The sequence below is a fragment of the Planococcus citri genome, chromosome 5 (genome assembly GCF_950023065.1).
Source record: "Planococcus citri chromosome 5, ihPlaCitr1.1, whole genome shotgun sequence".
Classification (NCBI taxonomy): Eukaryota; Metazoa; Arthropoda; class Insecta; order Hemiptera; family Pseudococcidae; genus Planococcus; species Planococcus citri.
The window spans coordinates 50,880,213-50,896,573 of NC_088681.1; the positions used below are offsets into that span (position 1 = coordinate 50,880,213).

At 34.5% G+C, this 16,361-nt stretch overlaps 1 protein-coding gene across 3 annotated transcripts in view; it reads left to right on the plus strand.

Moving 5' to 3' along the window:
- The window catches only part of LOC135849170 (uncharacterized), a 91,184-nt gene that overhangs the window by 66,996 nt on the left and 7,827 nt on the right, over positions 1–16,361 (plus strand). Inside the window, exons 2-3 of one of the 3 annotated variants that reach the window (XM_065369452.1) lie at positions 10,983–11,840; positions 13,230–15,661. The exons of 1 other annotated variant lie outside the window; for it this stretch is intronic. In XM_065369452.1, coding sequence (XP_065225524.1) covers positions 11,000–11,840; positions 13,230–15,427 — 3,039 coding nt within the window. In that variant the 5' untranslated portion in view covers positions 10,983–10,999 and the 3' untranslated portion in view covers positions 15,428–15,661. Of the gene's footprint in view, positions 1–4,050; positions 4,909–6,894; positions 9,359–10,982; positions 11,841–13,229; positions 15,662–16,361 lie in introns of those variants that run through there. One more of the 3 variants, XM_065369450.1, reaches the window with a different exon arrangement.

Sequence of the window (16,361 nt, forward strand, 5' to 3'; positions counted from 1 at the left end):
ACGACATCGACACTGAAAATTCAATCCTATCACAAGGTGTGAACCTCAAATCCGAGGTGACTGGGTTGAAAGCGTTTAATTTTTACGAGTTGAAAAATCTCAAATTTGAAAAAAAAATTCTGAAACGAAAAAATTGCTCAAAACTTTGTCTGTTTCTTGGAGTCGACCACCCGAATCGATTTCAACCATTATCAGACTGATCTGGAGCCTGCAGCAACAATTGACTTTACTTAGTAATTTCAAATCGCTCACAATATAGTACTGATCCAAAAACAAGAGGGTGATTCCATTTCGACGAGTCCAAAACATGTATTTTTTTACTAGTTGAAAATTTCATCAAAATTTTAAAAAAATCACTTTGTCAATTTTTGCGACAAATTTGTTGACAAATTTTCGACCATTTAAAGACGATCGCTCGAATCGATTTCAACCATTTTCTGGACGATCTGGGGCCTCTAGCAAAAATTTACTTTCCTCCAGCTATTTCGAATCTCTTACAATACTGCTCCAAACTCGATTCAAAGGGGGGGGGTCACTTTAGCGCATAAACTGAGTTTCAGATTTTTTAAAAATTATTGAAAAATCAACTTCGACAGTTGAAAATTTGGTTTTATGGTTTGGGGCAGTGTGTCAGTGATGTTCTTTCAGTTAGCAGAATTTTTGCTCGATTGGAGTTGACGAGTTGTAAAGATTCCTTCGTAAGTAAGTATCTCTGACAAGGAGATTAGAAACATATCGAACAACTCCATGGAAAATGATTGGATTAGATTTGTGTAGACCGAATCAGATCTAATGAGAAACACCTGATTGAATCTGCTAAGGACAATATTCAGGTCTGGCTGGATCCAAGGTTTTGGACAAATTTTGCGAAGCAGGCCAGGGAAATTATAATTTAGCGGCTCATCCATAAAAACAGCACGATTTTCTCCACGTTCTAGGAAGCAATTTATCTAAATGAAATTGAATCGCATCATTTTGGGAACTCCTGACCTCACTTCGGGCCTCCGGGTGACTTGACTTAAATGGTTAAAATTACTGTCTATTACTTAGATAAAAACATTACAATTTCAGCAGAATTAGAAACCTTCGATTTTTTATTTAAGTAGATACTAGCTTTCATGAAGTGTAATTATTTTCCAATCCAGAAAAATGTTCCCACTGTAACGAGAGGTACTATCCCAATTCGCTCAAAATTTATTGAACCGGTCAAAGCTAGATCGAAATTCCAGTAAAATGTTCCAACTGTAACGAGAGGTACTATCCCAACTAGCTCAAAATTTGTTGAACCGGTCAAAGCTTGATCGAAAGAGTATGCAAAAATATATCAGCTGCCAAATTTCATGTGCCCATAGTGCATTAGTGAATTTTTGGAAATTAAATTTGAGCCAAAAATGAGAATAAATAAAAATGATTAACTATAGTGATTGATCCAAAAAGCTTAAAGGGATCGAACCGTTCTGGGCAATTCGATGCCGCGTGCCGCCAGCAGATTTTTGAAAACTTGAAACTTCCATCGTATCTTCAAATAAACATTTGGTAGGCCTAAATCCTCCTTGCACCTTAATTTCAACATGCTGAGTCGACTAAAGGTGGTTTCTGGTCGTTTTGAAACCTCAAGGTACCTTCGAAGAGACTCAATTTTGATTTTGTCTTTTTAAGTGGGTATAACGTAAATGAGTTTCAGAATCAATATCAGAACTCACAAAACATTACTTTTTGTGTAAAATAAATTTTCACACACAAAGTTTAGTCTTGAAGGTTTTATTTTGATTTTGGGATCTACTTTTATGGACTTCAGAATCGAAATCAGTGCTTTTAAAAACCTATAATTGAATTCCCTAATGTATGTTTTGAAATTATGAGACCCAGGACCACTCTTGGAGACACAATTTTGATTTTGAGGCCAAGTCGATTTCAAAATTAGAACCAGCATCTTCAATCACATATAAGTCAGTGATGATATGTAAACTATGAAATACATAGGTACACATTCTACGTGTATTTCAAGCAATATATTTATCCCCAAAAAAATCTTTTAAAAGAATTCTTACCCCCGCCCACCCACTTGAGGGATATTCATGACCTTAAAAATTAACAGAAAACATTTCGGTAAATACCTTTCTTAAAAAAAAAAAAAAAAAAAAAAATGAAAAAAGATAAAAATTTCAATATAAAATTTACTGATATAAAGAGAGTGTGACCCCGCCATTTAAGGCATTACAAAATTATTTAATTATGAATATTTATTTTAATAATGTAATTCAGTAAAATAATGACTGCATAAATGATGAATTTAATGCCAAAGAAAATAAAACAATTTTTATAATTTGATTGATAAAAATATATATGATTCAAATTTGTTATGTGTAGAAAAATCTACATTAATATTTTCTAATAAAAAAAAATAAAATTAAAAAAAGGGCGGACAAAAGCCGATTCCTCATTTTTTATACCTGTATATTAGATTGAATTTTATTATTTTGTCTCATGAATTAAGTTATAATAAACTGTTAAGGCTTTTGTCCGCCCTTTTTTTAATTTTATTTTTTTTATTAGAAAATATTAATGTAGATTTTTCTACACATAACAAATTTGAATCATATATATTTTTATCAATCAAATTATAAAAATTGTTTTATTTTCTTTGGCATTAAATTCATCATTTATGCAGTCATTATTTTACTGAATTACATTATTAAAATAAATATTCATAATTAAATAATTTTGTAATGCCTTAAATGGCGGGGTCACACTCTCTTTATATCAGTAAATTTTATATTGAAATTTTTATCTTTTTTCATTTTTTTTTTTTTTTTTTTTTTTTTAAGAAAGGTATTTACCGAAATGTTTTCTGTTAATTTTTAAGGTCATGAATATCCCTCAAGTGGGTGGGCGGGGGTAAGAATTCTTTTAAAAGATTTTTTTGGGGATATCATAAATTTTTTTTTCGTATTCATAAGATAATGCAGACTTATGGTTACCAAAAATGAAATTGTAAACCTATTGTAACATATATTTTTGATGTGTGTAAACTAACGACTCGATTTTTTTTCGTATAAAAAAAGCAAAGATGAAAAATCTATGTGAAATTCGTGCGGTAGTTTTAACTGGTCGCTGTGTGCTGTGTGCTATGCTATGTACCTGAGAGACTGAGAGAGAGACTATGAGATCGTCGACGTCGTCGTCATCAAAATACCTCTGTCTAATTTTTTTAAAATTTATTTCTGTTCAATTTTTTTATTAAATTAGGGGTGATAATGATGAATTTTTATATTTTCTAATACAAAAATAAAAAAAAAATTCTTCATCCGGAAGAAATCCGGTATTCCAAATAAAATGCCTAGCAATATATGCATGTTCAGCTAGCAGTTCAATGTTTTTTGGTTCAATATGGGACAACACTGATTTCATGATTCAATACATGAAAAATTGAATCTTTAGACAAGGCTACTTACAGCAAAAACTACAAATCAGAAAAAGCTGAAATTTTAAATATATATGCTTTGAAGATAGAGCTAGCTCCTTTTGATATTTTCAACACATTTTTAACATTTATAGTGGGCCAAATGAGGGAGTGAAGGTTGAATTTTCAAGATTTTGACAATTTTTTTGTTATACTGTATAACAGATGATGAATGGAGTCTACATTTCAAATTTCATAAAATTTGGTTCGACCAATCTCTCGGTATTGAGTTGAGTGTGTAGGAAGAAAATTAGTAAAAAAACAGCGAAAATGCTGCTTGACACTGCCAAAATGATGCTTGACACTTTGCAAATGTTTGTCGTATAACAATTGTTACATATATATATTTTCTGAAAGGTTTTTAAAAAATAAAAACATTGGTCTTCTTACTTTTTTAAATAAGTTCATATTTTTAGAGAAAATTGCATTCGCGTGGTGTCCAAAACTGTCCAAAATAGTTTGATAATATTACTCTGCGGTGTTGCCTTGCCGCCACCTACGGTTCGAAAACCGTGGGAGGGCGGGGGGGCAACTCTAGCGCGTCGCCTGATGCAGGTACCTAATGAGGTTTTATTTATCTTTCGTAGAAACCTGAATCTGAATCATGGACACTGGAAATTCAAACGAGACAACAGCAGGTCATCAGAAACCGAAAAAATTGATCAGAAGTCAGTTCAAAGATATCATGGTCAAAGTAGACGAAGATATTTATTACTTGGATCGGCTACGATTAGCTTTAAAATCGGGATATTTTGAAAAACTATTCACCGGAGGTTATAGAGATGGGAACTGCGACTTAATTGAAATCCCAGTGATAGACACCGATACTTTTTCCACTGTGGTTGATATCATTTATGGAGAAGAATTGATAGACGTCATTAATGACGACAATTATGCATCTTTATTGATGGCCATGGAATATCTGCAAGTGGGCATTGACGAAGATTCTTATCGAGGAGTTCTGTCGACACGGTTATGTTCGCGCTTTTTGAACCGTCCCATTACTGCTGAAATATTCAGATTATACAGTTTCATCACGGAAACTGGAAATTACCAGAGTTTATTGCCAGTTGTTCTTCAACACCTGTCTCTACATATGCTTGAGTTACAAGATCACGATGAATATCTATCAATTCCGTTCGATCATTATATTCACATAATTGCTCAACAAGATTTTCGATCTAATGAAGAAATACACACCAATCAAAAACACGCGTTAAATGAAGTTTGTGGCAAGTGGATCTGTCACGATATAGAAAATCGTTTACCATGCATGATAAAGCTCGTAAATGCTGCCAGGTTCAGATCTTCCTGTCCTAATAAGCTCTCTTACGACGATACTAATTTACGGTTGCCAGCCATCGATCAGTCTACGAATGTAGATAAAGTTTCAAGATATTTTTACAAATTCTTCACATATACTGGAGAAATTATTCAAACTGTTGGTAAGTACGAGTACATTACATATACAATATGCTTAATATTTCGCGTGGGCCTGTATATTATTTACTCACTTGCAATTGAAAAATTAATTTGCAAAACTCTCGAAGAATTTCATCCGAAAAAAATGCCTGTTAAATTTTAACCTTTAGAGTACCTCAGTTGCCACTTTTTTTCAAAATGAAATGCAGAGAAGATACTGCGAAATCCGATTATGGTAATCCTAGAACTCCAAGAAATGATTAAGAAGCCTTGTTCTGATTTCTGCAACATCTGTAATTTATTTCAACTTATGGAGGGCATATCTTTTTAGAATGATATGGGGTCATTCCACTTCAATTTTACCAAGAAGTGGTAAGGGGGGTGGGCGATTTTTTTGAAATTTTTCCTGTGGAAAGACTTCCGAAGGGATTTGAAAGGTTTTTTGGTGATATCATAAAAATCGGTGTTGCCACTTTTTTTCGTATGAAAAATTAGCTCGAAATGTTTCAAAACGTAGTTTTCATATCGTTCCGACTCTCAGAAATTCTGAAAAAAATATTTATTATGGCCAACTTTTCACGCTGAACAACATATGTACTAGGAAATTGGGATGGCGTTATTTCGTGAAGTCGATTTAAAAAAATTGAAAGTTTGTGAAAAAATGTGATTTTTTGATTTAAAACATGAAAAAAAGTTCTGACTGGTGGAGATGACCAATTTGACCCATATTTTTCCGTACCCGTTGAAAAAGTTGAAATAACCCTTTCACTCGATGAAATAAACTCATCACAAGAAATCAAAATTCGAAAAAATTCAATTTTCAATTCCAAACACCAAAAAAAAGTTTGAATTTATTCAGTTGTCTTATTTTGACCTCTTTCTGACGTATGTATTTCATGAAAAAGTTGATAAGAAATTAAGAATCACACTCATAGCAAAAAAATTAAAATTCGGTAATTTTTTTGATCTTTTAGAATTTTGATTTTTTTGTGATTACTTCATTTCTTCCAGTGAAAAAGCTTTTTATACTTTTTCAACGGATATACGTAAAAATTGAGGGTCAAATCGGTCAACTTCACTAATCAAAACTTTTTTTCATGTTTTAAATCAAAAATCGCATTTTTTTCGCAAACTTTCGATTTTTTTAAATCGACTTAACGAAATTATTCCACCCCATGTTTCTGATATGTTATTTAGCATGAAAAGTTGTCCATAATAAGTATATTTTTTTCAGAATTTTTGAGAGTCGGAACGATATGAAAACTATAACGTTTTGAAACTTTTCAAGCTAATTTTTCATACAAAAAAAAGTGGCTACACCAATTTTCATGATATCATCAAAAAGCCTTTCAAAACCCCTAACTATTGGAAAAAGTTTAATTTTGGTAGGTATCGCGGTTATCGAGTTATCCACTGCTGAAATGGATGATATTTAAAGTTCACTGAAAACTTTGTCACCCCCTAGCAGCCTTTAAAAAAGGGCTAGAGGACTGCGATTTACGCTTTTGGTCATCCATTCGGAAGGTCTTTCCACGGGAAAATTTTTTAAAAAATCGCAACCCCCCTACCACTTCTCGGTCGAATTGACGTGGAATTACCCTATGGTCTGAAACCCCTTAGAACAAAATTCCAAATTCACCATTTTCGGCAATTCATGCTCACGTATTAAGTCCTAGTGGGATTTTTGTTTGTTCGTTTTTTGTTTTTTTTTTTTGAAAAAAAAGTAAATTGCCAAAAGTAATCAATTTTTAAGTTTTAAAAATTTGCCAAAAATCGAAAAAATCAACTTGGGCTGCTGAAGTTTTGGTTGACGAGATTTAAGCCCGTGCTCTTTTAATAAACCATGGTCTCGTTCAAATCTGTGAGGTGCACTCTTTAGGGAGTTCTTTTGACAGCTCAAAACTAATTTTCATCTGATTTTCTTCCACCCCTTCCTTCCAAGAAAAATTCGATTTGACCTGCTGCTATCAACATGCAATTGACATTTGGTTCATTTGTTTTCTTTTCAGATGAATTAAGATCGGAAGTATATGAAGATGAAAAATACCAACATCTCTATCGTCATGTGGATGGAAACTGTTCTGGCTTAACGTGGCTTGATAATTTATTTCCAGATGAAGGTGACCCTCACGATTGGATTGTTCCCAATAAAGACTCAAAGCTAGAAGCGTTTCTGAGAAATGGCCACTTGTACGACATCACAGTCAAAGCTGGTGAAAAACTGTATAAACTCCATCGAGCTGTATTGAAATATGAATGTATGTATTTCAAGGAAATCTTTTCTAAAGAGTTCTCTGTGTTGGCTGCACAATGTGAGGGTACACCACCAACCCCTCCGAGCAAGGATAAAATATATTTTATCGATGATATCGATTCCCCATCGTTTGATAGTGTAGTCGATCGTATCTACAAATTGCGAAAACAGACAGAGTTCACATCTGTCGGGATTGTTCGTTTATTCAAAGCAGCACATAAATTAAAAATTGGCAGCTTGATGAATTCGTGTGAGAACTGGATGATGAGCCATTCTAGAGCCGTGTGTGCTGAAGATGTCGTTGAATTGTTGAATTTTACTCGCGAGAACTTCAAATATAGATCACTGCATGAATTTTTCTTGACCAAATATGTGATCGACTCGTGGCCAAAAATAGACAACTTGCTACAATTCTCAGACCTTTTCAAGGCAATCGGGCTGCAAATCGGCGAAGACAATACGGTAGACATATCTGATAAGACTGATCAAGAAACATTCAAGTTGATCGTCGATTACATGTTTCTAAACACTGTATTTGTAGAGTATCACAATTTGTTGAAATTTTTGATAGCGACCGAGTTCTTTAGAATAAAAAAATTAGTTGAAAGATGCGCATTAGTGTTAATGCTTCACCAAGACAGAATAAAATCCGAAGATGTGATAGATGTGGTCGAAGTGTTGAATTTCGCTCGCAGGAATATCGAGTTTCGCGAAGCTCTAAACAGCGTTTACCTAGCCAAATACATGATCAAATGGCCTAATGTGGACAACTCGCTGTTCTGTTCGATTTCTTACAATTGCCTGGAGAATTTATTAACGTCGCCCGAATTTCTTCTCGATGATCCACTCGAAATTCTGGATATGTGTTCGAAATGGGTAATGCATGATGTGGAAAATCGATATTGTCTTATTTCTCGAATCGCTTTCGCTATAAGTCAAAATCATATTGTAGATTGCGATGATTATCCTATCCCAAGCCCTGCTGATTTCAACAACTGCTCGCAAGACTCCATCAAAGAGAAGCTATGGGAAATTCTAGCTTCAACTTCTGTTCTACCCTTTGCAGTATTATCGATAGATGAATCAAAAATGCGAAAAACAAGGCTTCCAGTGTTCATCACACGGGAGACGGAAGGTGGAGTATTTAAAATTTTTGATTCAAATTGGGACGAAATCGATTCGTTTGTTTTTCGTAAAAATACTCGTACCAGTAACTTCAAATATTTATATCCAATGTCAGCCTGCGTGATCAACGATAACCTATTTCTACTTCGTGGTCATTCTAACTGTTCTGGTTTTTACGTTTTTAACTTATTATCGAAAAAGTTATTCTCTTTAGCATCAGATGTGCGACTTTGCAAGACCAAGAGTCATTACTGGTGCCAATATACATTACTGAATTGTCGTAACGAAATATACAACTGTCTCGAAGACGGTGAAATTTTTAAATATTCGTTCGAGTTGAACCGCTGGATGAGATTTGCAAAACCCGAGCTGGATAAAGGTGGATTTCGATTCGCATGCGACGGAGAGAAATTGTACAGGATGTGTAAAATAGCGCAAACTGGCCCCACAACCGATTTTATCATGGAAGAATACAGCTTTGAGCAAAAATCGTGGATTTCTGTGCCTAATTCGAGACTGCAGGTGAATTTGCCCCATGACGATGATGATGTTGATGATGATGATACTTGGATGCTTCCTGATCTGATACATTTGAACGATAATAATGGTTTCGCCGCGTTATTCGAAGGACAACAGCTATTTCGATTCGATCCGCAGGAAGAAAGTTGGCGAAATATCGATTTATGGCCATACAATGATCACAATTCCCCAGATAAATATTGTACCATTGGTCAGAATGAAACTGGTCAAATGTTGTTAGTAATTGATAATTTAGTGTATTGTCTCGATGATTTATATAATAGCTGGGAACTCATAAAGGAATATACTCTTTCTTATGAAGATATCGAAGCAATTCACACACCCTCTATTTACGTGTAATTATTTTAGTCGCATACAGTTTCATAATTAATTAGCTACCTACATAGATCATTGAATGCATGTTTTATACTTACCTACCTAAGTGTGTGAATATTGTTGGAAATAAATTTGAAACTTGTTTTCTACTAAATTTTTTAGTAGGTACATACATATGTAGCATTTACTACATATAAAATACAGTAAATTTTGCAAAAAGGGCACCTAACCAGACTACCAGAGGGCAACTTTACAAAATTTTACAGTAATATTTCTTCTGAACATCTCTCTCAGTGTACTTGGTGGTAGGTAATTCTCATCAATTTTGTACCATTTCACTCGGATGAAATGAACTCATCACAAAAAAATCAAAATTCTGAGTAAATTTGAAAAAATAAACGAATTTTAATTTTTTGCCATGAGTGTAATTTAATCAACTTTTTCATGAAATACATACGTCAGAAAGAGGTCAAAATAAGACAACTGAATGAATTTAAACTTTTTTTGATGTTTGCAGAATTTGAAATAGAATTTTTTCATGAAAAGTTGTCCATAATATATTTTTTTCAGAATTTTTGAGAGTCGAAACGATATGAAAACTACGTTTTGAAACTTTTCGAGCTAATTTTTCGTATGAAAAAAGTGGCAACACTGATTTTTATATCACCAAAAATTCTTTCACATCCCCCAACTATTGGAAAAAGTTCCATTTTGGTAGGTATCGCGGTTATCGAGTAATCCACTGCTAAAATGGATGATATTTCAAGTTCACTGAAAACTTTGACACCCCTTAGCAGCCTTCAAAAAGGGGCTAGAGGGCTGCTATTTGTGCCATTGGTCATCGCTTCAGAAGGTCTTTCCACAGGAAAAATTTCAAAAAAAGTCTCGGATCTTCCTTACCGCTTCTTGCTTGAATTGACGTGGAATGATCCACCACCGTCTTGAAAACATTTAAAATATACTTACCGACTTTTTCTTTTCGCCATTTAAATGCTTAAGTACAGAAGTAGGCTTGTTTTTCGGGGATACCTACCACGTGAATTGACACGTTCTAGTTTCAAGATAACTAATTTTGATGGTAATTATAAATTTTAATAACCCTGCGACCTTTCTTCAGGAATTTTTTAATTGCACTGGAATGGTCGAAATGAGTTTCTCAATGCTTATAATTCTTCCCAGTGTTCATTCTTCGGCCATCGGCCACCTTCTTGGCCACTTTTGGCTATTATTACAAAATCCCATGTTTGTCGGTTCAACAATGAATTTTTAACCAGCGACACCAAATATGGTAAATTATAGAAAAAAATCCCGAAATTCTCAAAATGTTAGAAGCTGAAAAGATCTAGAAAGCTGAAATTTGGGATATATTTTATTTTCAACTCGCCAAATCGCTTGGATATGGTTTTGAACCGTTTCGAGCAGTTCTGGAGCCTTCAGAATGATTTTTGAAACTTGAAATTTTCACAAAATATCACTAAAAATACTTAATTTATGTAAAATTGGTAAGCCGAAATTCTGTTTGCGTCTGAATTTCAACATGTTGGGTCGATTCAAGATGGTATATAGTCATTTTGGAACATCCAGCAGTTTTTTAAAAATTACCGTTTTCCAAAAAACGATGTAAAATCTGTGGAAATTAACGTCAGCACAACAATAATGCTCGAGATTGGTGCTTGTTGGTGGCCTCATGGCCTGTTACACACAATTTTTCTAAAATATGTGTATTTCAGTTTGAAAATATATTTTTGTCCAGCGATTTCGTACCTTGATTAAAAATTTTGAAAACGTTGTATCCGTTTAAAAGTGCGTAAAGTTTTAAGCAGCAATATAGAAACCTAATGAAAATAAATTTGTTTTTCACAGAAATCTGAATCCGAATCATGGACACTGAAAATTCAAACCAGGCAACAGCTGATCATCAGAAACCGAATAATTTGATCAGAAGTCAATTCAAAGATGTCCTGATCAAGGTCGACGAAGATATTTATTACCTCGATCGGTTACGATTGGCTTTAAAATCGAGATATTTTGAAAAACTATTCACCGAAGATTACCGAGATAGGAACTGCGACTTGATAGAAATCCCACTGATGGACACCGATACATTTTCCGCCGCGGTTGATATCATTTATGGAAAAAAATTGGAAGACGTCGTAGATGACGATAATTTTGCATCGTTGTTGATGGCTATGGATTATCTTCAAATGGACATTCACGAGGATGCTTATCGAGAAATTCTGGACGAAAGGTTATGTTCGCGCTCGAATGGCCGTCCGTTTGCTCATGAAATATTCAAATTATATGATTTCATCACGGAAACTGGAAATTTCCAGGGTTTATTGTCAGTGGTTTATGAACACCTGTCTATACATATGCTAAAGTTACAAGATCTAGATGAATATCTAAGACTTCCGTTCGATCATTATATTCACGTAATTGCTCAACAATATTCTCGTTCTAATAAAGAAACATACACAAATCAAAAGCACGCGCTAAGTGAAGTTTGTTCCAAGTGGATCTGTCACGATTTAGAAAATCGTTTACCTCGCATGATAAAGCTCGTAAATGCTGCCAGGTTCAGATCTTCCTGTCCAAATAAGCTCTCTTACGATGATACTGATTTACGGTTGCCAGCCATCGATAAGTCTACGAATGTGGATAAAGTTTCAAGATATTTTTACAAATTTCTCACGTATCCAGGAGGAATTAGCCATACTGTTGGTAAGTAAATACGTAATATTTCACGTACGTAGGCCTTTTTGCTATTTATTCGCCTGCAAATGAAAAATAAATTTGCAAAACTCCCAAGAAATTTAAACCGAAAAAGAAACAAAAAAACGCCCCTATTAATAATCCTGGAGCCTTCAGCGTAATTTTGGAGTTCATATCAGTGTGGGAACTAACTTTCACAAAATTTTTACATCATAAGTAGGTACACATTAAATTTTTTTTTTGAAAAAAGTAATTCGCCAAAAGCAACTAATTTTAAAGTTTTAACAATTCGCCATAAGGGTCATTCCACGTTAATTGAACCAAGAAATGGTAGGGGGGGGGGTTCGGCAATTTTTTTGAAATTTTTCCTGTGTAAAGACATTCAGAAGGGATGACCAATGGCGCAAATCACAGCCCTCTAGCCCATTTATAAAGGCAGCCAGGGGGTGTCAAAGTTTTCAGTAAACCTAAAATATCATCCATTTCAGCGGTTGATTACTCGATAACCGCGATACCTAACAAAATGGAACATTTTCCCATAGTTGGGGGGTTTTGAAAGGCTTTTTGGTGATATCATGAAAATCAGTGTTGCCACTTTTTTTCATACAAAAAATTAGCTCAAAAAGTTTCAAAACGTAGTTTTCATATCGTTCCAACTCTCAAAAATTCTGAAAAAAATATATTATGGACAACTTTTCATGCTGAACAACATATTAAAAAAATTGGGCTGGTAACATGTTGCAAAGTTGATTTTAAAAAATTTTAAGTTTGCAAAAAAATGCGATTTTTTTATTTAAAACATGAAAAAAAGTTCTGATAGGTGAAGTTGACCCATTTGACCCCTATTTTCACGTATCTGTTGAAAAAGTTGAAAAAACCCTCTCACTCGATGAAATGATCTCACAAAAAAATTAAAATTCGAAAAGATTCAAAAAATGAACGAATTTTTATTGTTTTGTTGTGAGTGTAATTTTTATCAACTTTTTCATGAAATAAGTACGTCAGAAAGAGGCCAAAATAAGACAACTGAATCATTTTAAACTTTTTTTGATGTTGGAAATTGAAAATTGAATTTTTTCGAATTGGTCATCCCTGCTGAAGGTCTTTCCACAGGAAAAATTTCAAAAAAATTGCTGAACCCTCCTACCACTTCTTGGTCCAATTGACGTGGAATGACCATAAATCAAAAAATCTACTTGGATGGCTTAATTTTTGGTTACGAATATTTCAGACTACGCTCTTTTGAAAAATTAAGGTCTCGTTTAGATCTGAGGTAGACTCTTTAGGAGGTTCTTTTGTTAACCCAAAACTGATTTTCAGCTGACTCCCTCCCATCCCTTCCACCCGCCTCTGTTCACAACATACTATTGACATTTGACCCCTTCGTTTTGTTTTCAGACGACCCGAAATTGGAAGTATATGGTGAAAAATATTATGAAATTTCGTTTGTTAGCGATTCATCGTCAGAGGAACGTGAAGGTCACGATAGGATTTTTCCCAATAAGGACTCAAAGCTAGAAGTGTTTCTGAGAAATGGCCAATTGTACGACATCACAATCAAAGCTGGTGAAAAACTATATAAACTCCATCGAGCTGTACTGAAATCTGAGTCACTGTACTTCGCGGAAATGTTTTCTAAAGAGTGTTCCGAGTTAGCTGACCAATCCGAGGGTACACCACCAACCCCTCCGAGCAAAGATAAAATATATTTTATGGATGATATCGATTCCTCGACATTTGATATTGTAGTCGATCGTATCTACAGATTGGGCAAACATGAGTTCACATCTGGCGGGATTGTTCGTTTATTCAAAGCTGCCCATAAATTGAAAATTGACAGTTTGAAGAATTCGTGTGAGAAGTGGATGAAGAGCAATTCCGAAGGCGTGTGCGCTGAAGACGTCGTTGAAATGTTGAATTTCACTCACGAACACATCGAATACAAATCATTGAATCAATTCTTCTTATCCAAATATCTGGTCGACTCGTGGCCAAAAATAGATAACTTGCCACAATTCGCAGACCTTTTCAAGACAATGACGCTGCCAATCGGCGAAGAAAACAAGATAGACTTATCCGATAAGATTGATCGAGAATCATTCAAGTTTATCATCGATTACATTTATCTGGACAGTGTAAAGTTAACGGATAAAAATATTTTGCAATTTTTAAAAGCGAGCGAGTTCTTTAGAATAGAAAAATTAGTCGAAGAATGTGCAGAAGGGTTAATGAGTGACAAATACAGAATAGAATCCGAAGATATGGTCGAAGTGTTGAACTTTGCTCGCAGGAATATCGAGTTTCGCGAAGCTCTAAACAGTGTTTACCTAGCCAAATACATGATCAAATGGCCTAACGTGGACAATTCACTATTCTGTTCGATTTCTTACAATTGCCTGGAGAATTTATTAACGTCGATCGAATTTTTTCTCGACGATCCACTAGAAATTCTGGATATGTGTTCGAAATGGGTAATGCATGATGTGGAAAATCGATATCGTCTCATTCCTCGAGTCGCTTTCGCTATAAGTCAAAATCGTCTTGTAGACTGCGATGATTATCCTATCTCAAGCCCTGCAGATTTCAACAACTGCTCGCAAGACTTTATCAAAGAGAAGCTTTGGGAAATTTCAACTTCAACTTCCGTTCTGCCCTTTGCAGTATTATCGAAAGATGAATCAAAAATGCAAAAAACACGGCAACCGGCGTTCATCACATGGGAGACGGAAGGCGATTTATTCAAAATTTTTGATTCAGACTGGGACGAAATTGAGTCGTTTCATTTTTGTAAAAAACTCGATAATCGTAAGTATATATATCCGATGTCAGCCTGCATTATCAACAATAACGCATTTCTACTTTGTGGTCAGTCTAAATTTTCTGGTTTTTACGTTTTCAACTTTTCATCGAAAAAGTTATTCTCTTTGGCAACAGATGTGCGACTTTGTAAGGCCAAGAGTGACGATTGCTGGTACAAATATACTTTACTGAATTGTCGCAACGAGATATACAACTGTGTCGAAGACGGTGAAATTTTTAAATATTCGTTCGAATTGAACCGCTGGATGAGATTTGCAGAACCTGAGCTCGATAAAGATGGACAGCGATTCGCATGCGATGGAAAGAAATTGTACAGGATGTATAAATTAGCGCAAACTAACACCACAACTGATTTTGTCATCGAAGAATACAACTTTGAACAAAAATCGTGGATGTCTGTGCCTAATTCGAGACTGCAGGTGAATTCGCACAGTAATGATGATCGGGTCCTTCGTGAGCTGATACATCTGAACGATAATGGTTTCGCTGCGTTATTCGAGGAACAACTATTTCGATTCGATCAGCGGGAAGAAACTTGGCAAAATATAGATTTATGGCCAAGGCCATACATGAATTTCCGTTACTCAGGTAAGGAATATTGTATCATTAGTCAGGATGAAACTGGCCAAATATTGTATGTAATCAATAATGAACTGTATTGTCTCAATGGTTCATGTAATGACTGGGAATTGGTAGAGGATTGGCCTATCATCTCTTCGTATTCTCTATCCTATGCAAATATTGTAGCTATTCACACGCCCTTTATTGATGTGTAATTATTTTAATCGCGTTACCTACCCGAATGCATATTTTGTATGGTACTTACCTATGTGTATACTTATTGTATAAATATTGTTGAAAATAAACCTGCAACTTGTCTTTTGAAATTTTGACTTGAGTAATAAATAATACCTAGTAGTGTTATCTATACCTACCTGCATACATTATTGTTCATTGATTGAAATAATTTTTTTAGATCAGTAGGAATCTAACCCTATATGTGTTTCACTCCTCCCGAATTGGGGTTTTCATGGAGGTTTATCGTATCCTGTGGACTTTTTACAACAGAAAGCTAGAATATAGGTGGATACACCGAGAAAAAAGTTTTGTACAAATTATTGCGAAATTAAGTAAAGTTGTTTGTTGGTACCTGCTCGTAGTGCTCGTATATGTAAAATTTACTAAACCTGTGTATAGTTCATGCTACTGAAGAATTAAGTAAAGAGTACCTTTTCTTTCACATTTTTTAGCAGTAGATAACTACATACTACAAAACGTCGTAAATTTTACAAAAAGAGTAACCAGAGGGCAATTTTACTAAATTTTACATTAATTATTCTACTAAATATGTAGTTCTCTCAGTGTACTTAGTGGTAGGCAATTCTCTTGAATTTTGTCACCTTTTTCGCACCTCAACGTCGACTTTGAAATCCACTTTGAAAAGTTCAAATTCTCCATAGAAGATGGTTCAAAATTCTGAAAGTGCAAAAAAAAACATTTTCACGTCCAACTTTTTTAGAATTTTTGACATGGAGGCAGTTGCACCATCGTCCTGAAACTATTTAAAATATAGATACGTATTCTTTTCGCCATTTAAATTCTTACAGAAGTAGGCTTATTTTTCAGACATACCACGTGATTTGACACGTTTTAGTTTCAAAAAAAAAAAATTTAAATCCTAATTGTAGGTATGTTTTAACAAACCTGTAT